Source organism: Denticeps clupeoides, chromosome 7 (assembly GCF_900700375.1).
Source record: "Denticeps clupeoides chromosome 7, fDenClu1.1, whole genome shotgun sequence".
NCBI classification, from domain to species: Eukaryota; Metazoa; Chordata; class Actinopteri; order Clupeiformes; family Denticipitidae; genus Denticeps; species Denticeps clupeoides.
Window position 1 is genome coordinate 2,317,702 of NC_041713.1, and position 26,857 is coordinate 2,344,558.

Here is a 26,857-nt window from a genome sequence, read left to right on the forward strand (position 1 = left end):
TTTTTTTTCCTGGGTCACGTTACATTATGAGTGAAAGTGAAGTGGTTGTCATTGTGATGCACACACAGTGAAACGTGTCCTCTGTATTTAACCATCACCCTGAGTGAGCAGTGGGCACCATGACTGGCGCCCGGGGAGCAGTGTGTGGGGACGGTGCTTTGCTCAGTGGCACCTCAGTGGCACCTTGGCCTAACCGCTAGGCCACCACTGCCCCATTATATACATTACATTATATATTTTACATTATTTATATTTACCTTCCGTGGGTTGCCGGTTCAAGTCCCGGTCCGCCAAGGTGCCACTGTGCAAAGCACCGTCCCCACACGCTGCTCCCCGGGCGCCTGTCATGGCCGCCCACTGCTCACTCAGGGTGATGGGATAAATGCAGAGGACAAATTTCACTGTGTGCACCGTGTGCTGTGCTGCAGTGTTTCACAATGACAAAAAAAATCATTCACTTAACAAAAATGTAAAAAAATACAATGATGCAAATATGGCAAGAATTCTAAACCACTGGCTAAAGTTTATAACCCGCTATAATATATATATATATATACACACACACACACACACACACACGGGTCAAGAATTATCATTTTGAACGTTTTTATATAGATTTTTAATGTTTTATTTAATATATGCTATAAAGCGTGTTTTCGTGTACAGGCCCTACAGCAGAAGCAGAAGGAAGAGACGACGGCGGTTCCCCCGGTTCCAGAGAGGTACGGAGCGGCTGCTTCACTGCTCGCTGTGCCGCGGAAATGTTGTCCATGACCCAACCCCCACCTCTTCTCTTTAGTGCGGGCGTGGGGCAGGAGGACCATGATGCTTTGCTTGGCCAGGTGCGGAGGCTGGAGGCGGAGCTGGGCCATATCCGAGCCGAGCTGCAGGGGCTGCTGGGATGCCGTGGGCGCTGTGAGCAGCTGGACGGCCTGCATGAGAAGGTACGTTCTCGCAAACACGCGCTGACCCGAACTAAACGGCATTTTTGCCAGAGGCTGGTAGTAGCCTAGCGGGTAACACGCTCGCCTATGAACCAGGAGACCCAGGTTCAAATCCCGCTTATTACCATCATGTCCCTGAACAAGACACTTAACCCTGAGTGTCCCCAGGGGGGGACTGTCCCTGTAACTACTGATTGTAAGTCGCTCTGGATAAGGGCGTCTGGTAAATGCCAAAAATGTACATTTTCATACCACTAATACACACACCTGTGTGTGTGTGTGTGTGTGTGTCGGGTCAGTAAAGCAATGTTCCTCCGCACCGTCTCAGGTGTCCGCACAGGTCTCCGCGCAGGTGAGGCGCGAGCTGGAGACGCTGTTCTACGGCAGCGAGGGGGCGGGGCAGCTGCCAGACTCGTTCCTGCGGTGGATGTCCACGCGCTTCGTCCGCGGCGACGACCTGCGCGCCTCGCTGGCTTCCCTGGAGCAAAGCATTCTGGGTAACGTGTCACTCCAGCTGGAACTGAACAAGCCAGCCGCGTACGCCGAGACGGTGCACCAGACGGTATCGCACACCGCACAGACTGCTGGGATGTCTGAGGAGGTAGGGGCGTGGCCTATTTTAATAACTTGACTCTAGACTAGTGGTGTAAATCTCATAATAGTGCACTTCACTTTTTTTTTACGTAATGGATTGTCGTACTGACGTTGCTTTGTGGTGTTCCGGTTAAAAACGTAGTGCCGGTAGTGACTGTGGCGGCCTGATCTGAGTTCAGCCTCGTCCACACGGACGTTCGAAAAGAACACCTTTTCTGCTGTGTTTTTTTTTTTTCTAACTGCGTTCGATCGGCGTTTCACTGGCCTTCACTTGATTGCGTTTAACGTTCGTCGGGATTTCAGCAGAAATTTACACCAAGAAAACGGTGTTCTTACGTCATCCGGATTCATTTAAAAACATGTAGAACAGTTGATGGTGTTCATCGTGATTCACTGATAATCGTAACCGAATCACAAGTCTACTGTAGTAGTGCTAGTAGCCTAGCGGGTAACACACTCGCCTATGAACCAGAAGACCCAGGTTCAAATCCCACTCACTACCGTCGTGTCCCTGAGCAGGACACTTAACCCTAAGTTGCTCCAGGGGGGGGGACTGTCCCTGTAACTACTGATTGTACAGAGAGGGACGCCCTTCCTGGCCTGCAGTGCAGGGTTGGTGATGAGAAGTCCACAGGGTAGTATTAGAGCATCTGTCTTGGAGGTACCTGACAGGGCAGAGTAGGATTTAGTCCAGAGACGTGTGGCGAGGAGATGTAAGATGACGGAAAAATGTCGTTTTATCGGTGTGCATCTGTCCCCACAGCAAGTGCATGTGATCGTGCGGAACGCCCTGAAGCTGTACTCGCAGGACCGCACCGGCCAGGTGGACTACGCCCTAGAGTCAGGAGGTGCGACACCGAGTTCCTCCCCGTACCCAGATCCGGGCCAACATCGACCTTCTTGTTTTAATACTGTGGTGCTCACAATGAACCCAAAACTCGATTTGTCCACATTGAACAAATCAAAATTTTAATGACTAGCAAGGTTCCTGAGAAACATCAGGAGCAGTGGCCTCCATCCCGCTAATGGGTTCTTTTCAAGGCTGTGTCACGGCAGCTGGCGGCCACTCTAGAACCTTCCAAGACTTGAAACCAGGTCTTGGTGGAGTTGATCCGCTAGTATTTCCTGATTTTCCTTTTTAGTGATTTTTTACTTCTCAACTTTTTGGATTATTCTCCTTTTCCTCGACACCCGTAGCCACACGTAGTTCCCCTGAGTGTCCCCCCGTCACTACTGACTGTCTCGTCCCCGTCACTACTGACTGTAAGATGCTCTGGATGTAAATGTAAATGGAGGTTGTGAAGTTGCGCGTTGCTGCCTGCAGGGGGCAGCATCCTGAGCACGCGCTGCTCGGAGACGTTCGAGACGAAGACGGCCCTGATGAGTCTGTTCGGCGTGCCACTCTGGTACTTCTCCCAGTCACCTCGCGTCGTCATCCAGGTGAGGCTCTGGCCTTTTATCGGCCGCAAGGTCACTCCTGACGGTCACTGTAAAGGCGGGCCTGTGCGTCTCTCCCCAGCCGGACGTCTACCCGGGCAACTGCTGGGCGTTTAAGGGCTCGCAGGGCTACCTGGTGATCCGCCTGTCCCTCCGGGTCCGACCCACCTCCTTCTGCCTGGAGCACATCCCCAAGTCCCTCAGCCCCACCGGCAGCATCAGCAGCGCGCCCAGACGCTTCGCCGTCTACGTAAGGGACACATTATACCGGAAACGAAGACAGTTCGCTTTACATGACGTATATATCCCGTTGTGTGCAGGGGCTGGACGATGAATACCAGGAGGAAGGGTCGCTGTTGGGAGATTACACCTACCAGGAGGATGGAGAGTCTCTGCAGATCTTCCCCGTGACGGTAAAACTAATACACACACACACACACACACACACACACACACGCTTTCACACTGACTCTGTCCTCGTTCGTCAGGAGCCGAACGAGAGAACCTACCAGATCATCGAGATGCGGGTGCTGTCCAACTGGGGCCACCCCGAGTACACCTGCCTGTACCGGTTCCGGGTGCACGGCCAGCCGCTGGCCCAGTGACACACCGGGTCACCTGCTTGTACATAAAGGACGTGGGACGGGATTTTTAATTTTTTTTTTTTAATCCGGCGGGACTGGGCCCATGGACTACTTTGAGGTTTGTGCGAGGGACTGGGACGAAGAAAGGGAACCGGTGGAGGGGTGGCTGGTCACAAAAAAAAGTGGAGACTTGATGGAAATGTGGTGGCACCCAGTCCTGCACGGTAAGCTCTGCTCTTGCACTGAACTGGACGTTTTATTTCAGTTAAGGGCCCGTGTGCAGCGAAGAAACCCCTTCCCCCCGGAAACCCTCCCCCTCAGACGTCCTGCTTTTATTTCGTTAAGTTCGTCTTTCTAATCCAAAGCGAGGACTGATATTCAGACTTCATTACACTGCTTTTTATTGTCTCTCACCGTGCGTTGTAATCTAGCGTCCAGATAAACCCTCTACACACCCCGATACACCCAGATACACAGCACTGCAGACAATCCCAGCGTTTACATGCACTCTTTAAAAGAAGGTCCTATTCCAGTCGGGTGAAAGACGCAAGGCGAAGGGACGAAGAAGGAAAATGTCAGAAAGCCACGATTTCGTGATCTAGAGAGAATTAGACCAAAATAAATCATTTCAAAACTTAAATGTGACCTGTACTGTTCAATTGAAAAAAATCTGGGCGGGGAAAAAAAATTCTGTTCAATAATATGCTTGTTGCGTAAATGCAACTGTTTAGAGGGTGAATGACATAAATGTAATAATGTAAAAGGGGAACTGTTTTTTTAAGGTAATAATCTTACCTTCTCACTTTTTTACAATTTGTAGCATTAAGTTTTTTTAGTTCAATTTTATTTTATTTTTTTAATCAGCGTGTATCCATGGTCTTGGGAGAAAACCAGTTGTCACATTACTGCACCAGGATGTGGATCTGTGTCACCGTAAATGTTTTCATGGATTAATCGGCTCCTCTGAGTTGAATTAAGGAAAACCCAGTTACGATTAGATTTTTATTGTGGATTTTTAAAAAATTATTTTTATTTATTTTATTATATGTGCAGCCAATATTTCATTCCAATTATTATATTATTTGTGCTGAAGGTTGGCCATGACTGTAGTCCACCAGAAACATGCAATAAAATATTATAGGGAAGAAGGTGGGGGTGCATAATAATTGGCTGAAGGGTATTATTTCTGAGGGAACATGAAAACATCTAGACCCGTTAAAACTGATTCTAATCTAGGTGTATGGTGTGGTCTGCGACGTCATCTAGTGGACAAAAGTGGCATTGAGCTTTTCGGCGGAGCGAAATTGGAAATGAAATCTGTATTTCGCTCGTAGAAGCGATCTCTGGTCGTTCTGTGCATGTAAACCTGCAGTGATTTCTGTCGCACACGTTTTATTTTCTGGTTTTATCATATTCGTGTGCAGCAAATATTAATAAGGCTTTGGCAAACTGTAACTTTTATTACATTTTATTTGTCTGTCTCTGCTGACATGCCCTGAATGTACCTTTTTTCCGAACTGCCAGAGTACCGGACCATATCTGAGTTAAGCCATCGGCATTTAATTTTTTTTTTTTTAATTAATCTAACGTATCATTAATGGCCGTGCTCTGTGGAATTCTGCAGGAATGTAATGTATATTTGATTGTGAAGAGACTTTTCTGATCATCCTACATCAGTATTGCTTTATGGACGAGGGGACACCCTGTCATCATCTTCATCATCATCATCATCGTTATTATTATTGTAATTACTCTGGTTTTACCTTACGGTTTAGTAGAGAATGCTAAGGAATGCCCTGTTGCAGTGTGTATATCTGTATATTGCATAAAAGTCCTACACAGTTTGTGAGTGGAGGTGGAACAGGAATAAGGGGAAATATTTTAAATTCTTTATTCTGTACTTATAAAGTCAAATTGTACAAAATTGTTAATGGCTATTTATTATAGAAACTAAACAAAACTGGTTATTGAGATAAAGGACTTTGTGCAATGTATTTTTGTAAAATGCTTATTGGTGCATTTTGGAAACCATCTATAGACAGTTTTTTTTTTTTTTTTTTTTGTTATTTTTTAGTTCTCATATATATATTTTTGTTGTTGCTACTGTCTTAAGATGGATGAAACCAATATGGAAACTGTTCCAAATAAAAAAGATTTAATTTTCAGTACAGCATCTTTAAAGCATCCTTGGTCTCTCTGAACCACAGGGTCCGGCGTGATCCAGAGGTGACCGGCGAGGCCACCAGACGTGTCTACTCGCCTTGCTTTGTTAAAATAAACCGATTTAAAACTGCTGGGAACCCAAGTTGGCTCGTCCAATCAGGGGAGCCGAGATAAATGGGCGTGGCACAGGGGTCTCCCCTCGAAATAGCGGCTGGTTGCACATCATCTTACACACCGAGGCATCGAGGCTTTATGCCCAAGTGCGGTCAGAATACTGAGGAAAAACGAGGAAAACTTGCCGGGGGGGGATCTTGGAGGAAACGCAAAATCGAGTTTCCTTTAAATGTGCTACTCGGACGCCTTTAAATACCTTTTTAGTATTTTGGCGACCATCCTCCCGAGACTCACCGGCGCAGCATGTGGCGGTAAATTAAGTTACAATCTTCCGCCATCCTGGCCGAGACCAGGTGCCACCGGAGGATGGCGGAACCGGCGTTCCCATGACGACGCCCCGCCCTCACAGGTGCGTCTGATGTCTGGACGTTTCCGGTTCTTGAGTGAAATATTAGGCAGGAATAAATCTGCGCAGAACTACTGGAACCATCAACTCGGCGTAAAAAGGAGCGAACTGTAAAAAACATTCGGGTTCCCATTTTATAATAAAATGTTCCACGTGTGTGACGTCACCGCGCAGGAGGCCGTGTATGTCTAACGAATATCCCACAAACACGACCCCCGTCATCCTCAGCTCAGACGTCGACAGAAAGCAGAAATTTCGTCATTACGAGCGTAATAGGGGAAGCGGCGCCGGCGTCCTGCATCCAGGTTGAAAATGAAAGGAAGGGGGGTAGTAGTAGCCTAGTGGGTAACACACTCGCCTATGAACCAGAAGACCCGGGTTCAAATCCCACTTACTACCATTGTGTCCCTGAGCAAGACACTTAACCCTGAGTTGCTCCAGGGGGACTGTCCCTGTAACTACTGGTTGTAAGTCGCTCAGAATAAGGGCGTCTGATAAATGCCTTAAATGTAAATGAACTCCCCGCCACCGATTAGGCTGCCTAAAGAGTTGGACTAGAAATTAGGGCTGCGAATCGATTAAATCAATAAAGATCGATTACCAAAACAGTTGGCGACAAATTTCATAATCGATTCGTTGTGTCGTGTCACTAATACATTTAATTATTTAAATTATAAAATGAATTAATTCTAAATAAATGAACGAGTGGAGGACACTGCCACACGGGCCACCAGAGGCGCCGCTTTGGACTGCGTTTATAACCCCTGGTCCCCGACGCCTGGTCTGTGCACGTGCTCTGCACTAATACGCGTTATGTCTGATTTTTTTTGTACGCGCCAAAACGGACCTCGCGTGACGTCAGATCCAAAGTGGCCGCTCTGTCCAGGCGTCACGCGTGCTTTGGCCCGCAAACGTCTCCAACCGCGACAAAACAGCTCATCAGCCCACGTAGGTGCGGTACAGTACGGTACAGTGCGATGTGGTACGGTACAGTGGTGCTGTACAGTACAGTGCAGTATGGTATAGTATAGTGCAGTGCGGTACAGTATGGTATGGTGCGGTACAGTGCAGTACAGTATAGGGCAGTGCGGTACGGTATGGTACAGTACAGTGGTGCGGTACGGTACAGTACGGTACAGTGTGATGTGGTGCGGTACAGTATGGTACAGTGCGATGTGGTACAGTACAGTATAGTGTGGTGCGGTACAGTACAGTATGGTACAGTACAGTGGTGCAGTACGGTATGGTACAGTGCGATGTGGTACAGTACAGTAGTGCGGTACGGTACAGTGCGATGTGGTACGGTACAGTGGTGCTGTACAGTACAGTGCGGTATGGTATAGTGCAGTGCGGTACAGTACGGTATGGTGCGGTACAGTGCAGTACAGTATAGGGCAGTGCGGTACGGTATGGTACAGTACAGTGGTGTCAGTACAGTACAGTCTTGTTTTTTCTTCGTTTTATCCAATTCTACGATTAATAATAATAAAAACCGACAGATTAATCGATTATTAAGATAACCGTTAGTTGCAGCCCTACTAGAAATCAATCAGGGTTTCACTCTCTCTTCGTGAACCGCTTCGTCCTGTTACTCGGGGACGCGGCTGCTTTAGCCCATGCTGCCCACCGCAGGGAGCACACACACACACACACACACACACACACACACACACACATTCCTCAGCCAGGTAGTTCCATTTTAAACTCCGCATTGTGAGAACGTCACTGATTAGATGAGTCTGTTTTCGTAACTGAACTGTGGACACGAGACACACAAAATGGTGAGAAAAAAAAAAGTAACAAAAATGCATTTTATTTCAGCAACAGTCTCACTGACTCGGTGAAAATACGGTGTTTGGTGAATCAGAGACCGCGAACATGCTGTCCGCCAGTGTTTTCGCATTGTCCGTGACCAGCGTGGTCTCCATGGCAACAGCGCCGTATTGCGCGGCCGGTGCGGCTTCCGGCTCGCCGGCCCGCTGCGGCGGTTTGCCGAGCTTGAACAGGACGGAGAGGTTGGAGGCGCAGTGCTCGCTCAGGTACTCTCCGCCCTTCTCCTCGTAATCCTGCCGACTGATCCAGCCCGGCCCCCCGGGGGCGTTATGCAGCGCCCACTCCCGCGCCCCGTACCAGGCGTCCAGAGCCGGCCGCGACGCCAGCGTCACCTGCGCCAGGAGAAGAAGACGTGTTCCGAATCATACACTGCGTCCATTATATAGTCCGCAGTGCGAGAGTCGAAATTAATGCTTGTGGTGCATTAGTAGAGGTGTAGAGGGCGGTAGTAGCCTAGTGGGTGACTAGGTGGTGTAGAGGGCGGTAGTGGCCTAGTGGGTGACTAGGTGGAACGGAGGGCGGTAGTGGCCTAGTGGGTGACTAGGTGGAACGGAGGGCGGTAGTGGCCTAGTGGGTGACTAGGTGGTGTAGAGGGCGGTAGTGGCCTAGTGGGTGACTAGGTGGTGTAGAGGGCGGTAGTGGCCTAGTGGGTGACTAGGTGGAACGGAGGGCGGTAGTGGCCTAGTGGTGACTAGGTGGTGTAGAGGGCGGTAGTGGCCTAGTGGGGACTAGGTGGTGTAGAGGGCGGTAGTGGCCTAGTGGGTGACTAGGTGGAACGGAGGGCGGTAGTGGCCTAGTGGGGTGACTAGGTGGAACGGAGGGCGGTAGTGGCCTAGTGGGTGACTAGGTGGTGTAGAGGGCGGTAGTGGCCTAGTGGGTGACTAGGTGGAACGGAGGGGCGGTAGTGGCCTAGGTGGGGTGACTAGGTGGAACGGAGGGCGGTAGTGGCCTAGTGGGGGTGACTAGGTGGAACGGAGGCGGTAGTTGGCCTAGTGGGTGACTAGGTGGAACGGAGGGCGGTAGTGGGCCTAGTGGGTGACTAGGTGGTGTAGAGGGCGGTAGTGGCCTAGTGGGTGACTAGGTGGTGTAGAGGGCGGTAGTGGCCTAGTGGGTGACTAGGTGGTGTAGAGGGCGGTAGTGGCCTAGTGGGTGACTAGGTGGTGTAGAGGGCGGTAGTGGCCTAGTGGGTGACTAGGTGGTGTAGAGGGCGGTAGTGGCCTAGTGGGTGACTAGGTGGAACGGAGGGCGGTAGTGGCCTAGTGGGTGACTAGGTGGAACGGAGGGCGGTAGTGGCCTAGTGGGTGACTAGGTGGTGTAGAGGGCGGTAGTGGCCTAGTGGGTGACTAGGTGGAACGGCGGGCGGTAGTGGCCTAGTGGTGACTAGGTGGAACGTGAGGGCGGTAGTGGCCTAGTGGGTGACTAGGTGGTGTAGAGGGCGGGTAGTGGCCTAGTGGGTGACTAGGTGTGTAGAGGGCGGTAGTGGCCTAGTGGGTGACTAGGTGGAACGGAGGGCGGTAGTGGCCTAGTGGGTGACTAGGTGGAACGGAGGGCGGTAGTGGCCTAGTGGGTGACTAGGTGGAACGGAGGGCGGTAGTGGCCTAGTGGGTGACTAGGTGGTGTAGAGGGCGGTAGTGGCCTAGTGGGTGACTAGGTGGTGTAGAGGGCGGTAGTGGGTGACTAGGTGGAACGGAGGGCGGTAGTGGCCTAGTGGGTGACTAGGTGGTGTAGAGGGCGGTAGTGGCCTAGTGGGTGACTAGGTGGTGTAGAGGGCGGTAGTGGCCTAGTGGGTGACTAGGTGGAACGGAGGGCGGTAGTGGCCTAGTGGGTGACTAGGTGGAACGGAGGGCGGTAGTGGCCTAGTGGGGTGACTAGGTGGTGTAGAGGGCGGTAGTGGCCTAGTGGGGTGACTAGGTGGAACGGAGGGCGGTAGTGGCCTAGTGGGTGACTAGGTGGAACGGAGGGCGGTAGTGGCCTAGTGGGTGACTAGGTGGTGTAGAGGGCGGTAGTGGCCTAGTGGGTGAGTAGGGTGGTGTAGAGGGCGGTAGTGGCCTAGTGGGTGACTAGGTGGAACGGAGGGCGGTAGTGGCCTAGTGGTGACTAGGTGGAACGGAGGGCGGTAGTGGCCTAGTGGGTGACTAGGTGGAACGGAGGGCGGTAGTGGCCTAGTGGGTGACTAGGTGGAACAGAGGGCGGTAGTGGCCTAGTGGGTGACTAGGTGGTGTAGAGGGCGGTAGTGGCCTAGTGGGTGACTAGGTGGTGTAGAGGGCGGTAGTGGCCTAGTGGGTGACTAGGTGGTGTAGAGGGCGGTAGTGGCCTAGTGGGTGACTAGGTGGTGTAGAGGGCGGTAGTGGCCTAGTGGGTGACTAGGTGGTGTAGAGGGCGGTAGTGGCCTAGTGGGTGACTAGGTGGAACGGAGGGCGGTAGTGGCCTAGTGGGTGACTAGGTGGTGTAGATGGCGGTAGTGGCCTAGTGGGTGACTAGGTGGAACGGAGGGCGGTAGTGGCCTAGTGGGTGACTAGGTGGAACGGAGGGCGGTAGTGGCCTAGTGGGTGACTAGGTGGAACGGAGGGCGGTAGTGGCCTAGTGGGTGACTAGGTGGAACGGAGGGCGGTAGTGGCCTAGTGGGTGACTAGGTGGAACGGAGGGCGGTAGTGGCCTAGTGGGTGACTAGGTGGAACGGAGGGCGGTAGTGGCCTAGTGGGTGACTAGGGTGGAACGGAGGGCGGTAGTGGCCTAGTGGTGACTAGGTGGTGTAGAGGGCGGTAGTGGCCTAGTGGGTGACTAGGTGGTGTAGAGGGCGGTAGTGGCCTAGTGGGTGACTAGGTGGTGTAGAGGGCGGTAGTGGGCCTAGTGGGTGACTAGTGGTGTAGAGGGCGGTAGTGGCCTAGTGGGTGACTAGGTGGTGTAGAGGGCGGTAGTGGCCTAGTGGGTGACTAGGTGGGGTAGAGGGCGGTAGTGGCCTAGTGGGTGACTAGGTGGAACGGAGGGCGGTAGTGGCCTAGTGGGTGACTAGGTGGAAACGGAGGGCGGTAGTGGCCTAGTGGGTGACTAGGTGGTGTAGAGGGCGGTATTGGCCTAGTGGGTGACTAGGTGGAACGGAGGGCGGTAGTGGCCTAGTGGGTGACTAGGTGGAACGGAGGGCGGTAGTGGCCTATGGGGGTGACTAGGTGGAACGGAGGGCGGTAGTGGCCTAGTGGGTGACTAGGTGGAACGGAGGGCGGTAGTGGCCTAGTGGGTGACTAGGTGGAACGGAGGGCGGTAGTGGCCTAGTGGGTGACTAGGTGGTGTAGAGGGGCGGTAGTGGCCCTAGTGGGTGACTAGGTGGGTAGAGGGGCGGTAGTGGCCTAGTGGGTGACTAGGTGGAACGGAGGGCGGTAGTGGCCTAGTGGGTGACTAGGTGGAACGGAGGGCGGTAGTGGCCTAGTGGGTGACTAGGTGGAACGGAGGGCGGTAGTGGCCTAGTGGGTGACTAGGTGGTGTAGAGGGCGGTAGTGGCCTAGTGGGTGACTAGGTGGTGTAGAGGGCGGGTAGTGGCCTAGTGGGTGACTAGGTGGTAACGGAGGGCGGTAGTGGCCTAGTGGGTGACTAGGTGGAACGGAGGGCGGTAGTGGCCTAGTGGGTGACTAGGTGGTGTAGGAGGGCGGTAGTGGCCTAGTGGGTGACTAGGGTGTGAACGAGGGCGGTAGTGGCCTAGTGGGTGAACTAGGTGGAACGGAGGGAGGTAGTGGCCTAGTGGGTGACTAGGTGGAACGGAGGGCGGTAGTGGCATAGTGGGTGACTAGGTGGAACGGAGGGCGGTAGTGGCCTAGTGGGTGACTAGTGGTGTAGAGGGCGGTAGTGGCCTAGTGGGTGACTAGGTGGAACGGAGGGCGGTAGTGGCCTAGTGGGTGACTAGGTGGAACGGAGGGCGGTAGTGGCCTAGTGGGTGACTAGGTGGAACGGAGGGCGGTAGTGGCCTAGAGGGGTGACTAGGTGGAACGGAGGGCGGTAGTGGCCTAGCTGGGTGACGAGGTGGAACGGAGGGCGGTAGTGCCTAGTGGGTGACTAGGTGAACGGAGGGCGGTAGTGGCCTAGTGGGTGACTAGGTGGAACGGAGGGCGTAGTGGCCTAGTGGGTGACTAGGTGGAACGGAGGGCGGTAGTGGCCTAGTGGGGTGACTAGGTGGAACGGAGGGCGGTAGTGCCTAGTGGGTGACTAGGTGGAACTGAGGGCGGTAGTGGCCTAGTGGGTGACTAGGTGGAACGGCGGGCGGTAGTGAGCCTAGTGGGGTGACTAGGTGGAACGGAGGGCGGTAGTGGCCTAGTGGGTGACTAGGTTGGAAACGGAGGGCGGTATTGCCTATGGGTGACTAGGTGGTTGTAAGAGGGCGGTAGTGCCTAGTGGGTGACTAGGTGGAACGGCGGGCGGTATGGCCTAGTGGTGACTAGGTGGAACGGAGGGCGGTAGTGGCCTAGTGGGTGACTAGGTGTGTAGAGGGGCGGTAGTGGCCTAGTGGGTGACTAGGTGGAACGGAGGGCGGTAGTGGCCTAGTGGGTGACTAGGTGGTACGGAGGGCGGTAGTGGCCTAGTGGGTGACTAGGTGGAACGGAGGGGCGGTAGTGGCCTAGTTGGGGTGACTAGGTGGAACGGAGGGCGGTAGTGGCCTAGTGGGTGACTAGGTGGAACGGAGGGCGGTAGTGGCCTAGTGGGTGACTAGGTGGAACGGAGGGCGGTAGTGGCCTAGTGGGTGACTAGGTGGAACGGAGGGCGGTAGTGGCCTAGTGGGTGACTAGGTGGAACGGAGGGCGGTAGTGGCCTAGTGGGTGACTAGGTGGAACGGAGGGCGGTAGTGGCCTAGTGGGTGACTAGGTGGAACGGCGGGCGGTAGTGGCCTAGTGGGTGACTAGGTGGAACGGAGGGCGGTAGTGGCCTAGTGGGTGACTAGGTGGTGTAGAGGGCGGTAGTGGCCTAGTGGGTGACTAGGTGGTGTAGAGGGCGGTAGTGGCCTAGTGGGTGACTAGGTGGAACGGAGGGCGGTAGTGGCCTAGTGGGTGACTAGGTGGAACGGAGGGCGGTAGTGGCCTAGTGGGTGACTAGGTGGAACGGAGGGCGGTAGTGGCCTAGTGGGTGACTAGGTGGAACGGAGGGCGGTAGTGGCCTAGTGGGTGACTAGGTGGAACGGAGGGCGGTAGTGGCCTAGTGGGTGACTAGGTGGAACGGAGGGCGGTAGTGGCCTAGTGGGTGACTAGGTGGTGTAGAGGGCGGTAGTGGCCTAGTGGGTGACTAGGTGGAACGGAGGGCGGTAGTGGCCTAGTGGGTGACTAGGTGGAACGGAGGGCGGTAGTGGCCTAGTGGGTGACTAGGTGGTGTAGAGGGCGGTAGTGGCCTAGTGGGTGACTAGGTGGAACGGAGGGCGGTAGTGGCCTAGTGGGTGACTAGGTGGAACGGAGGGGCGGTAAGTGGCCTAGTGGGTGACTAGGTGGAACGGAGGGCGGTAGTGGCCTAGGTGACTAGGTGGAACGGAGGGCGGTAGTGGCCTAGTGGGGTGACTTAGGTGGAAACGGAGGGCGGTAGTGGCCTAGTGGGTGACTAGGTTGAACGGAGGGCGGTAGTGGCCTAGTGGGTGACTAGGTGGTGTAGAGGGGCGGTAGTGGCCTAGTGGGTGACTAGGTGTGTAGAGGGCGGTAGTGGCCTAGTGGGTGACTAGGTGGAACGGAGGGCGGTAGTGGCCTAGTGGGTGACTAGGTGGAAACGGAGGGCGGTAGTGGCCTAGTGGGTGACTAGGTGGAACGGAGGGCGGTAGTGGCCTAGTGGGTGACCTAGGTGGAACGGAGGGCGGTAGTGGCCTAGTGGGTGACTAGGTGGAACGGAGGGCGGTAGTGGCCTAGTGGGTGACTAGGTGGTGTAGAGGGCGGTAGTGGCCTAGTGGGTAACTAGGTGGTGTAGAGGGCGGTAGTGGCCTAGTGGGTGACTAGGTGGAACGGAGGGCGATAGTGGCCTAGTGGGTGACTAGGTGGAACGGAGGGCGGTAGTAGCCTAGTGGGTGACTAGGTGGAACGGAGGGCGATAGTGGCCTAGTGGGTGACTAGGTGGAACGGAGGGCGGTAGTAGCCTAGTGGGTGACTAGGTGGAACGGAGGGCGGTAGTGGCCTAGTGGGTGACTAGGTGGAACGGAGGGCGGTAGTGGCCTAGTGGGTGACTAGGTGGAACGGCGGGCGGTAGTGGCCTAGTGGGTGACTACCGTAAGATGAAGTCACGTAGAAAAACGGATGGAACGCATCGATAATCGAATCACGAGACCAGTGAAGGTTCACGCCGGTCAACCGCCGTTTACCTGGAAATAGGACTGGAAGGGTCTGATGGCCAGCATCTCTCGCTCTATTCGCTCCTGCACTCCCGGGTACAGGAAGTTGCCGCCGGTCAGGAAGACGTTCTCCGCCAGCGCCCTCTGCTGCTCGGCGCTGTACCTGCGAGATTCCGACCGGAAGCGTCCCGAGGACCCTTAACGGGGGGGGGGACGTGCTTGTGGTGTGAATGCGGGCGGGACGCGGGTCCCCTGCTCACCGGTCCAAGACGAAGTTCAGTGTCTCCACCAGCCCCATGTGGTCCTCGCCAACCAGAGAGGGCTGAAACAGGACCTCGGGGGCCCGGAGTCTCTCCGTGCCGACGAACAGTTGGTGGTACTCGGCTGCGCTGAACGCCGACTGACAACCAGAGGGCTTGTTTAATCGTTTTACCAGCGGTACCAGTGGCCTAATCGGGGCTGGGCGATTATACGATCTCAGCCAAATTCCACCAGGATGATTGATTTGCATGTTTGGTGTGTGTGATTTCAGCATCGGCACGCTTCTATTTAACCTCTTCAACATCGTGGCAGAATACGGAAGTGTCTCGTGGATCACCGTGTAAAGCCAGGCAACGGCAAGATGGCCGAAAATGTCCTGCTTTTAAACGTTAATAAGCTCTTCGTTATCTCTGGTATCACAACTTCAGAACTTTGGGGCGGAGGTGGCCTAGTGGTGAAGGAAGCGGCCCCGTGATCAGAAGGTCACCGGTTCGAATCCCGATCCGCCAAGGTGGCACTGAGCACACACTGCTCCCCGGGCGCCTGTCATGGCTGCCACTGCTCACCAAGGGTGATGGTTAAATGCAGAGGACGCGTTTCACTGTGTGCACCGTGTGCCGTGCTGCTGTGTATCACTTCACTAGAAAATAACGGCGTATCGCCCAGCCCTGTTCGTAACTGAGGACGTAGAGGTGACGATAATCCTCTCACCTGGGAGGCGGCGGCGGCCTTTTCTGACTCGCTGTTCTCGTCTTTAAAATCCGGATCCATCTCGCTCGAACAGAACACGTCCTCCATGGGCTGCTCCACCTCCAGGACCTACGGGTCGAAAGTCAGGACACGTGAAGAAGCCGCCTCGCGGTGCCTCCGCGCTCCGTGGGGACGCCCCCACCTCCACTCTGCCCTCCTGGCCGTCCCCCAGCAGGTGCTTCTGGCGGTTCTGCTCCAGGCTCAGGCCGAGTTTGTGGATGTAGGACTGCAGCTCCTCGGCCGAGTCCATGTTCAGCTGCACCAGTCTGCGGTGGAAGGCGTCCACCAGGCCGTCCTCCAGCAGCTCCTGCGGGTGGAAGTTCACACGCGTCTTAGACCGAGCGGAACGGAGTTAGTTAGCGCGTTTGTCCCGGCGCGCTCCACCTGCACCGCCAGCAGCGTGTCGAGACGCTCCTGGTCCTGCTGGATCTTCTCCTCGCGCCGCCGGGCGTTGATCTCCTGCAAGCGCCGCAGCTGCTGGGCCCGGCGCTCCTCCACCCCGACCCCGCCTCCACCGGCGGGCCTGGCAGCGAAGGGCAGCTGCATGCGGTGCACCTCCCGTTCGTAAAACTCTGGGATCCTCCACTTCTCCAGCTCTGCAAAATGACATCGCACATCGTCAACGACCACAAGGGGGCAGCGTCCAAAACGTTCTAGACCACCGAGCCAACGTGGAACAAAAACAGAGGGAATTATGAAGTGGGTGGACAGGGATGATATTGGTTGTGCCACGTTGTCTATACACACAATCAGGCATTTGGCAGACATGCTTATCCAGAGCAACTTACAACGTGCTTCCATGTTACCATGGATGAAGTGATCAGTTCTGGTTCACTAGGACCCCCAACTATGAATACAATCTTTTTATTTACTCTGTTCTAGTTTCTATACAGACGTCAGACAAGAAGAAGGTTACAAGTTCGTCTAAATATTCTCTAAAGAGGAAGGTCTTGAGCTGCCGTGTGAAGGTGCTCAGTGACTGAGCTGTTCTGACCTCGAGGGGAAGTTCATTCCACCACCGAGGGGCCAAGATGGAGAAGAGTCTAGATGAGCGTCTTCCTTTTACCTTCAGAGATGGAGGGACCAGGCGAGCAGTACTGGAGGCTCGGAGTATACCAGGTGCAGTGCGAGGTGTAATAAGGGCTGTGAGGTAGGATGGTGCTACTCCATGTTTGGCTTTGTAGGCCAGCATCAGTATTTTGAACCTGATGCGTGCAGCTACTGGGAGCCAGTGGAGGGAACGTAGCAGAGGGGCGGTGTGGGAGAACTTGGGATTTGAAGATAAGTAAACTAGGGGCGATCTGTTTATTTGTATTTCAGGGTCACTTCAGTATTTTAATTGTATTCTAGAAATAAATTTGGAGTTGATTGTATGGTTCAGTTCTGGATTAAGCCATTAAACTGACCCTAAACTCTCTTCCCCTGCCTTGCTTATCCATATGTGCTGGTCGTGTCAGAGTCTCGAAAATATCGCAGGGAGATATTTCAAACCCTCAAACGGCGTATACAACCCTGACTGTGCTTTTTGGTATCAGTGATGACGCATGACAGACCCCCGGTAAAACACCGGACGTGTAGTCTTACTCAGATGGAAGGGTGCTGCTCCTCCCACCCGTGCTCAACGGACGAGGGACCTCATGTCCTGTCTACGCCACTCAAAGAATTTCACACGGTGTGGGGGCCTGGAGTATTTTACAAGCCTTCAGTCCCAGAATCCGAATATGCACCCAGTAAAGTTCCAGAAACGACATTGTCGTCTTGTTCGTTTTAATTCACCGACCTGGCATGAAGACGGGGTTATTATTATTATATTATGGGGGTTTAGAGTTGCACATGTTATTGGGTCTGTCAGGAAGACAGACCATTTATTATTGTGCTGAGAATGGCAAAAAAGAACATGTCTTACGTTAAAGACCGCCACGCGAAGACCGTCAAACGTAAAGAAACAACGGATTTGTAAAATAAAACTTCTTTGAAGTGATACTGCAGTACCACAATAAAGAAGCCCCATTTTACAAATCCCATGCCCGCAGCTGTGACCAATGCCTGGACAGACCCATCAAAATTTCCCCTGGAATTTTGGCTTCTAGTTATCATTATTGTTCTTCGAATATGACGAAATCGCCGTTTTTCCTATAATACTCATACAGAACTGCTCAGTGATGGGTTAAATGCAGAGGACAAATTTCACTGCGTGCACCGTGTGCTGCTGTGCATCACAATGACAATCAATCACTGCACTTTTTTTTTTTTTTATTGATTTACTTATTGAGTGCATTTTATAAACGTTTTCTTCTTTCTTTTGCTTAAAAATCAATAAAAATATCTTTGAGGGAAAAAAACCCCGCGAGATGAGCGTGAAGCGAGGGTTTGGCGAACCTTCCTGGTAGTCGGCGGCGACGTAGCTGTGCTCGTGCAGCAGCTCCTCCATCCGGCCGAGGGTCACGGCGGCCTGCTGGCCGGGGTACTTCAGCTGGAGCAGCCGCTGCAGGTAGGCGGCCGCCTGGGCCCCGCCCACGTTCACCCGCTTGCAGTTCGCGGCGTCCAGCCTGGCGGGGGCGGAGCACGGGACGGTTCAGAGGGGGGGGGGGACGCGCGCGCGGAGGGGCGGGGGGGGGGGGGGACATGACCCTGACCTGCCGTCGATCACCGGTAGGACGTGGGAGCAGTGGTATCCGGACGAGACCACCAGCCCGGTGCGGGGGGGCTCGGCGCGCCGCCGCGCGTTCAGCTGGAAGCTGAAGAGGGCGTCGACGCCGTAGCTGACGTGCGGGACGCCGTAGCACTCGAACAGCAGCTCCGACATCATCTGGCGGCAGTGCAGCGGGTTGCAGGGCGCCTCGGTCAGCACGACGGGGTGCTCCACGCGGCCCTGTACGGACACCAAGCCCCGCCCATCACTTCCTGCGGACGCGTACTGGTCTCACGACCTTTCAAAACTCAGATCGGCCCGACGCGGTCACTTCCGGCATCCGTGTGGAATCGATTATGACACAGCAGCACAGCACACGGTGACACAGTGAAACGTGTCCTCCGTATTTAACCATCACCCTTGGTGAGCAGTGGGCACCATGACAGGCGCCCGGGGAGCAGCGTGTGGGGACGGTGACTTTGCTCGGTGGCACCTCAGTGGTTCCGGATTCGAGCCGACAGCCTTCAGTATCCCAGGTCCCCAAACGAGATTCATTTCAACTCTCCTACAAAGTCAGTTGTCCGGATGACGCCGACGCTGGTTTTGCTGGTGAACCACCGGCATTTATTTACCGCCGCGGTTACCGCGTATTAATATTATTATTTTAAACTTGTACAGACACGACATCTCTGGCTGGGCCAGTTCTACACAGTACCGTCCCGTAATGCTCCATCACAGTCACGGCACAAGAACCGACTGCAGCGGACGGCAGAAAAGATCACCGGTGTCACACCCTGGACAGCGGTGGCCTAGCAGCTCCATCATCACAAGGTTGCCGGTTCGAATCCCGATCCACCGAGGTGCACCGTCCCCACACGCTGCTCACCATGGGTGACGGTTAAACACAGGGGACACGTTTCACTGTGTGCTGTGCTGCAGTGTTTCACAATCACTTCACGTTTCCCTTTCCGTCCCTCTCAAGAACCATCACAGACCCCCCCCCACACCCTGCTGGCCTCTGCAGACCAGGACCAGGTTCTTCTTCCTCGCCATCACCCTCCTCCTCAACAGCTCGCCTGTTACCTGTTCGCTACCGCACTTCATGTACACCTGTAATATGTTAACAATAAGAAGAATAGTTTATTAAGCTATTTCACGTGTAAAGCCGACCTCCGTGTTGACGCCCAGGTGCATGAACGCGTAGTCGAACATCAGCTCCTGGATCTCGAAGTTCACCACCACGTTGCGGTCGAACTGGCTCCGGACGAGCCAGCGCAGCGGCTCCAGGTTCGGGATGTCGTTGCCGACCTGCGTCTCGCTGCGCGCCGCGCCGCGGCTCCGCGCCGCCACCGACCGGAAGCGGAGCCGCGGCTCCGGCAGCGCGGCGCAGGCCCAGCCGACGCGGCTCTCGAACGAGCCGTTGTCCACGACCAGCGGCGCCGGACGCGGCCGCAGGCACTCCGGGCCGAGGACGTGCACCGGGTCCGGCGAGGACCTGCAGTCCCTGAAGGAGAATATCTTACACGCCGCCGCGCCGCCCTGAGACATCGTCCCCGCACGGGTGCAGCGCTCAAATACGTCCGGCGGGGCTTTCAACGAACGTTCCGGTCCGCCGCCGGAGGGCAGAGAAGGTCCGAGAAGAACGGACCAAATTATTATTATTTTTCTGAAACTGAGTAAAAAAAAAACAGTTAATAAATAGTTGTTTTATCCCCTGTATGGTGTATTTTTCCTGTCGCGCAACGATTGCAGTTTTATATTTCGCCCAGAAGGGGGCAGCAGATCCACGTGGAATCCGGGACCTGTGACGTCAGAGGAGGAGTAGCCGCGTACTCCACCGCTACTCCGCACCCGAGGGTGCAGAACCACGGGAGAACCATCACTCCGAGCCATGTGCATTCCTCTCGAGTGTGTGTGTGTGCGTGTCTGTGTGTGTGTGTGCGTGTGTGTGTGTGTGTGTGTGTGTGTGTGAGGTTGAGTCAAAAACACAGTTCAGTGCTCAGGCACAAAGCAAGGACGGTGACATTAATGAACAGAAGTAGGTCATCTCATGCCAGCCACACACACACACACACACATGGCCAACACATACAGCCTGTGTGTGTTTGTGTGTGTGTGTGTGAGAGTCACACAATTACAGCCTCTCAGAAATATTAGGAAAATGTGATCGATTTATCCCTTGTTCCTCCAACAATATAATAATAATAACAATAATAATAATAATGATAATAATAAATATTCGTATTATTATTATTATTACAATAATGGTAATATATGGCGAGGCTGGTATTATTCTAGTGGGTAACTCGCCTATGAAGCAGAACCCCACTTCCTACCATCGTGTCCCCGAGTGTCCCCAGGGGGACTGTCCCTGTCTGGTAAATACTGTAATTGTGAATGTAAATTAAAATCCATTGAAACACACCTCTTGTGATTTTGAGATATTCTTGTGTATTAATTATTATGGTCATATAACGACGCGCGTTAAAAGCCTTACTCACAAGAAGGTGTTCAAATCTCGCGTTATGGTTTAAGGGATTAAAGTCACGTACGTGTGTGTGTGTGTGTGTGTGTGTGTGTGTACACGATCTCCTTTTATCTTGTCACACACACACACACACACACGACAGATTACTTTAGTTACTTACCCGGTACCCCGTGGCACAGAAGACGGCAGCGGAGACCCCGTCTCCATCCGGCCGTGTCCATGGCAACTATCGGGCAGAATTGCCCCACAGACACAGCAGAACTAATTCCTGGTCAAAAGCTGCTGCTATCGCACACACACACACACACACTCACACACACACACACACACACACACACACACACATTTACACATTCAGACACACACACCCTTCAAAACCAGACTGGAATAATCTCCTCTGTTGTCACACAAAACCAGAGCGCGTACCGTCCCCAGGACAATTTATACACACACACACACACACACACACACACACACACACACACACACACACACACACACACACACACACATTTACACACTCAGACACACACACACACACCACACACACACATTTACACACTCAGACACACACACCCTTCAGAACCAGACTGGAATAATCTCCGCTGTTGTCACACAAAACCAGAGCGCGGATCGTCACCAGGACAATTTATACACACACACACACACACACACACACACACACACACATCTACATTTACACACTCAGATACACACCCTTCTCGACATGTAAATATTAAAACCAGACAGGACGATGATTCATGTCGCACATGAGCGAGATGAAGAGTTATTAAATAAAAACATAATCAAAACACGGCAGTTCAACACAGCGCAGTCCCAGCATGCACCGGGACAAACCCTCACAATAATCAGGACACTCACAATTATTCCATTCATACCGCAAATTGGTATAATAACAGTGCGTTTATTTCGACGGTCTTTTGAACAAGAGAAATAATAATAATAACAACTATGGCTAATATAATTACTAATAATACCATAACATTATTTAAAAACATAAATATTAACATAACAACTAAAAATATAATTATTTCTAAATTGTCACCGTATTGTCACATATATCACAGACAAAGACTCGGGAACGGAGAGAGTCACGTGTGCCGCGTGTGTGTTGGAGAAAAAACCGGGACTCTGTAGTAACGCATTTCAATGTCAAGTGTGTGTGTGCGCGCGCGCGTGTGTGAGTATGTGAATGTGTGTGTGTGTGTGTGTGTCCTGTAGGCATTTCAGTGACTCAGCTTCCCTCCCCCGTAAAAATCTTGGGCAAGTGTGAGGACAGGAGCTGAGTGTCCCCATACACACTCAAACAGTGGCGTGTAATACACACTCATACACACACACACACACACACACACACACAAACACACAATCACACTCATACATACAAACAAACCCAATCACACACACACACACACACACAATCACCCCGCGCTTCTCTGAGTACACATGGCAGCTGGCAAAAAAACACGCAAGCGGAGCGTGGAAAATCCGCGCAACTTTCGCCGTTTTATTCCGTCTTCAGGCGCGTGACACACGACCTCACCTGATTACGAATAATAACGAGGTCATAACCATAACACACAACGACAGTAATAATAATACAAAAAAATAAATTTATTTAAGTTAAACAATGGAAAAAACGAGAATATGTTTTTTAATTCCTTTATTTATTTAATGCGTTTTACACCCAATTAAAACGCATTCGCTTAAAAATCCGCAAATATTCGTTTCTAACAATTTTTATATGACGTTTGATCGAAATATTGGTTTTGGTTTTCCATTGTTTGTCTCTCCTTCTTATTTTCGTGACGGCGCGTAAAACGTGGAAACGAATTTGGCAGGGACGTCGTCGCCATGACGCCGGTACGCAGGCTGGGTGCTGGAGCACGTGCCACACACACGCACACACACACACACACACACACACGTCTCTCCGAACGGGCATTCGTTGCGGCGGAAGGGATGCTGCGTTCGGTCCGGACCGGTTCCGGCGCTGATTTCCTCCTCCTTCCGTCTTCTGTCCGTTCTGGGGAATTATTAATATCGGCATAAAACCGAATCTGCACGATGGCGCACTTGATTCGACACAAGATCTCCAACAAGATCTCCAGCGCGGCGAGCGGCGCCTCCGACAGGTCCCGGGCCGGCCTCAGCGGCGTGTTCGCGCGTCTCGGCTTCCAGGCGGCCACGGACGACGAGGCGGTGGGCTTCGCCGACTGCGACGACCTGGACCTCGACCACCGCCACGGCCTGCGGCTGGACGTCCTGGGCGCCGAGGACGGCGGCGACAGTCGCTACCAGAGGGACGCGGCGGCGCGCCGCGCCTCCGCCGGGAGCGCGGGGTCCTGCGTGGAGCTGGAGGCGCAGGACAAGCCCAAGATCACGGCGTGGGAGGCGGGGTGGAACGTCACCAACGCCATTCAGGTAGGAGGAAGGTCGCGGGTTCGAGTCCCGGACCTCCGAGGTGCCGCTGAGGTCCCCGCCCCCGGGTGACGGTTACACGCGCTACACTGCCACCCCCCCACCCCCCCCCCGGGGCCCGGTTTCGTCCCCAGTGGTCGGACACGAGCCGGACGCCTCACCGCGGGCCGCAGCGGAGACCCCGTTCCATCGCAACGGATTAAAGCGAGAGCCGCTGACGGCGGGAGAGAGAGAGAGAGAGAGGGGGGGGGGGGGGGGTGTCCACCAACACCACCTCACGTGGACAGGATTCGGCATTTTATATATTCCGTCCTTCGAATCATGTATAATTATTCCAACAGGATAAGAACGTTAGAAGACATGCATTGTATAAAATGTAAAAAAATGATGTAAATATCTGTACCAGCCGTAATTCTTCCAGATTTATAATTTATTCGTTCTGGCTCTGAGCCGCTTTGGCCCATTTTGATGAAACCGGTTATAATTACATTTCCATTTACGGCATTTACCAGAGCGACTTACAACCAGTAGTGACAGGGACAGTCCCCCCCTGGAGACACTCAGGGTTAAATGTCTTGCTCAGGGACACGGTGGTAGTAAGTGGGATTCGAACCCGGGTCTTCTGGCTACTACCACAAGGTTGACCTTTAACCCCGCCCCCCCCCTCTGTGTCCCCGCAGGGCATGTTCGTCCTCAGCCTGCCCTACGCCATCCTGCACGGCGGCTACCTCGGCCTCTTCCTCATCATCTTCGCCGCCGCGGTGTGCTGCTACACCGGCAAGATCCTGATCGCCTGCCTGTACGAGGAGAACGAGGACGGCGAGCTGGTGCGCGTGCGCGACTCCTACGTGGACGTGGCCAACGCCTGCTGCGCCCCGCGCTTCCCCGCCCTGGGCGGCCGCCTGGTCAACGTGGCGCAGACCATCGAGCTGGTCATGACCTGCATCCTGTACGTGGTCGTCAGCGGCAACCTGATGCGCACCAGCTTCCCGGCGCTGCCGGTGTCGCAGGAGGCGTGGTCGGTGGTGGCCGCCGCCGCGCTGCTGCCCTGCGCCTTCCTCCGCAGCCTGAAGGCCGTGTCCCGGTTCAGCCTGCTCTGCACGCTGGCGCACTTCGCCATCACCGCGCTGGTCGTGGCCTACTGCCTGTCGCGGGCGCACGACTGGGCGTGGGACAAGGTCAAGTTCTACATCGACGTCAAGAAGTTCCCCATCTCCATCGGCATCGTGGTCTTCAGCTACACGTCGCAGATCTTCCTGCCGTCGCTGGAGGGCAACATGCAGCGGCCCGCCGACTTCGGCTGCATGATGGACTGGACGCACGTGGCCGCCTGCGTCCTGAAGGGCCTGTTCGCCCTGGTGGCGTACCTGACGTGGGCCGACGCCACCAAGGAGGTGATCACGGACAACCTGCCGGGCGGCTTCCGGCCGGTGGTCAACCTCTTCCTGGTGGCCAAGGCGCTGCTGTCGTACCCGCTGCCGTTCTTCGCGGCGGCGGAGGTGCTGGAGAAGAGCCTGTTCCGGGACGGGGACGGGGACGGGCCCTGCCCCGGCTGCTACGCGCCCGGCGGCCGCCTGAAGCCCTGGGGCCTGGGCCTGCGCGTGGGCCTGGTGGTCTTCACGCTGCTCATGGCCGTCTTCGTGCCGCACTTCGCGCTGCTGATGGGCCTGACGGGCAGCCTGACGGGGGCGGGGCTCTGCTTCCTGCTGCCCAGCCTGTTCCACCTCCGGCTGCTGTGGCGCAAGCTGCAGTGGCACCACGTCTTCTTCGACGTGGCCATCTTCATCATCGGCGGCGTGTGCAGCGTCTCGGGCTTCGTCCACTCGGTGGAGGGGCTGGTGGAGGCGTTCCGGTACGACGTGGAGGACTGACTCTGAGACGGAAGCCCGCCGATGACGTAACAAGCAATAAAAGGGGCGGGGCTCAGCGCCACCGTCTAGATGTTGGAGACCGCGGCCTTCTCGGAGACGTCATGGCTTTGGTTGTGGGCGTGTCGCTGTTCTCTGTGGTTCTACCGTATCTGTGCGCTTGTGGAAGTGTCGTTCATGTCGTCATGTCGTGTCAAACTGTCTCCGTGTGATGACCGTGGTGTGCAGATGTCAACTAATAAAACCTTTTTAAAGGGACGGATGTCTGTTCCGTTCATTAATTCGCCTCCAAATACAGACGTTACGGGCGCGTCGCGTCTTGTCTGGTCATTAATGAGCATACGAAAATATGTTCTGCGGGTTCTGATACAGTAAAATGTATAATTATTTATATTCAGGACAAATGTCCTTGCACATGTCTAATTTCTACTAACAGCAGGACACATGCTGTGTTCATCTTCAGTATTATTATTATTATTGTATAGTGGCTAAGATCACAAAGTCCCCGGTTCGAACCCCACTTGCTACCATCGTGTCCCTGAGCATGACACTTACCCCTGAGTGTCTCCGGGGGGGGAACTGTCCCAGTCACTACTGACCACAAGGCGCTCTGGATACGGCTGTAAATGTAACTGGCCAATTATAACACCACCCAGTCTACAATATAATTTTCTAACCTTCATTTCACGTCCTCCATCCCTCCTGATTATTTGATTATGAATATGAAGTTATGATATTTCATGAATTACGACATGATGACGGAATGCTGGGAATTTGCTGTGAGGATATAAAGGAATTCTTTTCCATTGAATTCTTCAGGCTCCGCGTTGGTCTTAAAAACACATGTAAAATGTGAACATGCCTGTAAGGCGTCACGTGACGGTCCCCACCGCTCTCCTCCATGCTGCTGCTGGTGACCTTGTTCCAGGGGTCACATGGTGTCGACTCCCACTGCGGCATCAGAGTCCCTCCAGAGGCCCGCAGGACGGTGAGGCGTCCGGGTTCCGCGCCCCCTGGACCTTCTGCATCGCAGGGGTGACTTGCTGCTTGAATGATGTGACAAGTGATGTTTTCATGCTCCGTATGTGGATCAGGGGTCAACATGGAAACCAGCATTTGGCAGAGTCCACATTTCGTTGTGTCACTTCCCTTTCACATTATGGCGCAGTGGTGGCCTAGCAGCCCCGTAATCAGAAGGTCGCCGGTTCGAATTCGGATCCGCCAAGGTGCCACACACTGCTCCCCGGACACCTGTCATGGTGCCCACTGCTCACCAAGGGTGATGGTTAAATACAGAGGACACATTTCACTGTGTGCAACGTGTGCTGTGCTGCCGTGTATAACAATGACAATAACTTCACTTTCAATTCACATTAAAAACATGGGTGCAACATTTCATCCGGACCAGAAGAGGGCAGCTCGGTTGCACCAGTCACCAGGTTCTCTTTCACTCTTTTTCTCTGCTTCCTCTGCTCGACCTCATGAGTGATTTTTCCCGATTTGAAATGTTTTCTGACCTTCAACGTTAATAAAATATTCAGTATTTGGTGGGGTTTATTTACTGTATTTGGGGGGTGCAGGGTGGGGTGGGAACCTCTGTTCCCATTTTAGTTCCTGTCATTGTGGGCTGTGTTGTGGAATCAGATTTGTGCCAAACATTTGAAACATTATTTTCCTACAATAAAAAATTAATCCGTAATAAGACGTTGAAATGTAGTTTTGAGAATGTATGTTTTTCATTCTCGCCCCCTTTTTTTGGCAGAACCGTCAATTTCAGCCTCTTATTTTACATTTCATAGTCTTATTTTGTTTCAGGTTTTTTTGCACAAATCTTATTCCATGCTGTGCAGGATAACCGTGTGGACAAGACACCAGTAGACGTGGCATTTCCGCAGGGGTCAGGGGTCAAGGCTGATGTGTCTGGAGTCCGAGTGACTGTGACAAGACTGTGGCAACTGGAATATGGAATTTTACGAGTGACAGAAATTAATAAAAATGTAAAAAATCTGTTCTTCACGACGCTCCATCCCTCCGATCATACGATGGTTCTCGGGCGGG

General features: G+C 53.6%; 3 protein-coding genes across 7 annotated transcripts in view; 2 read left to right on the plus strand and 1 right to left on the minus strand.

The window, feature by feature from the left end:
- Window positions 1–4,199, plus strand: part of sun1b (Sad1 and UNC84 domain containing 1b) — a 17,640-nt gene extending 13,441 nt beyond the window's left edge. For all 5 annotated transcript variants that reach the window (XM_028987906.1, XM_028987904.1, XM_028987903.1 and 2 more), the window contains 8 exons: window positions 667–722; window positions 800–944; window positions 1,273–1,545; window positions 2,302–2,386; window positions 2,863–2,978; window positions 3,058–3,225; window positions 3,296–3,388; window positions 3,464–4,199. In XM_028987906.1, the coding sequence (XP_028843739.1) occupies window positions 667–722; window positions 800–944; window positions 1,273–1,545; window positions 2,302–2,386; window positions 2,863–2,978; window positions 3,058–3,225; window positions 3,296–3,388; window positions 3,464–3,580 (1,053 nt within the window). In that variant the 3' untranslated portion in view covers window positions 3,581–4,199. The remainder of the gene's footprint in view (window positions 1–666; window positions 723–799; window positions 945–1,272; window positions 1,546–2,301; window positions 2,387–2,862; window positions 2,979–3,057; window positions 3,226–3,295; window positions 3,389–3,463) is intronic.
- A 3,840-nt stretch (window positions 4,200–8,039) lies between these two features.
- Window positions 8,040–19,576, minus strand: actr5 (actin related protein 5). Its single transcript, XM_028986647.1, has 9 exons — window positions 19,172–19,576; window positions 18,006–18,241; window positions 17,749–17,918; window positions 15,754–15,965; window positions 15,512–15,676; window positions 15,331–15,438; window positions 14,619–14,758; window positions 14,389–14,521; window positions 8,040–8,407 (listed from the first exon to the last, which is right to left on the minus strand). The coding sequence occupies exons 1-9, from the start codon at window positions 19,547–19,549 to the stop codon at window positions 8,072–8,074; spliced, it is 1,878 nt and encodes a 625-aa protein (XP_028842480.1). The 5' UTR covers window positions 19,550–19,576; the 3' UTR covers window positions 8,040–8,071.
- A 2,778-nt stretch (window positions 19,577–22,354) lies between these two features.
- LOC114794555 (vesicular inhibitory amino acid transporter-like) lies at window positions 22,355–24,961 on the plus strand. Its single transcript, XM_028987189.1, has 2 exons — window positions 22,355–22,934; window positions 23,612–24,961. The coding sequence occupies exons 1-2, from the start codon at window positions 22,578–22,580 to the stop codon at window positions 24,800–24,802; spliced, it is 1,548 nt and encodes a 515-aa protein (XP_028843022.1). The 5' UTR covers window positions 22,355–22,577; the 3' UTR covers window positions 24,803–24,961.
- The last annotated feature ends 1,896 nt before the right edge of the window (window positions 24,962–26,857 follow it).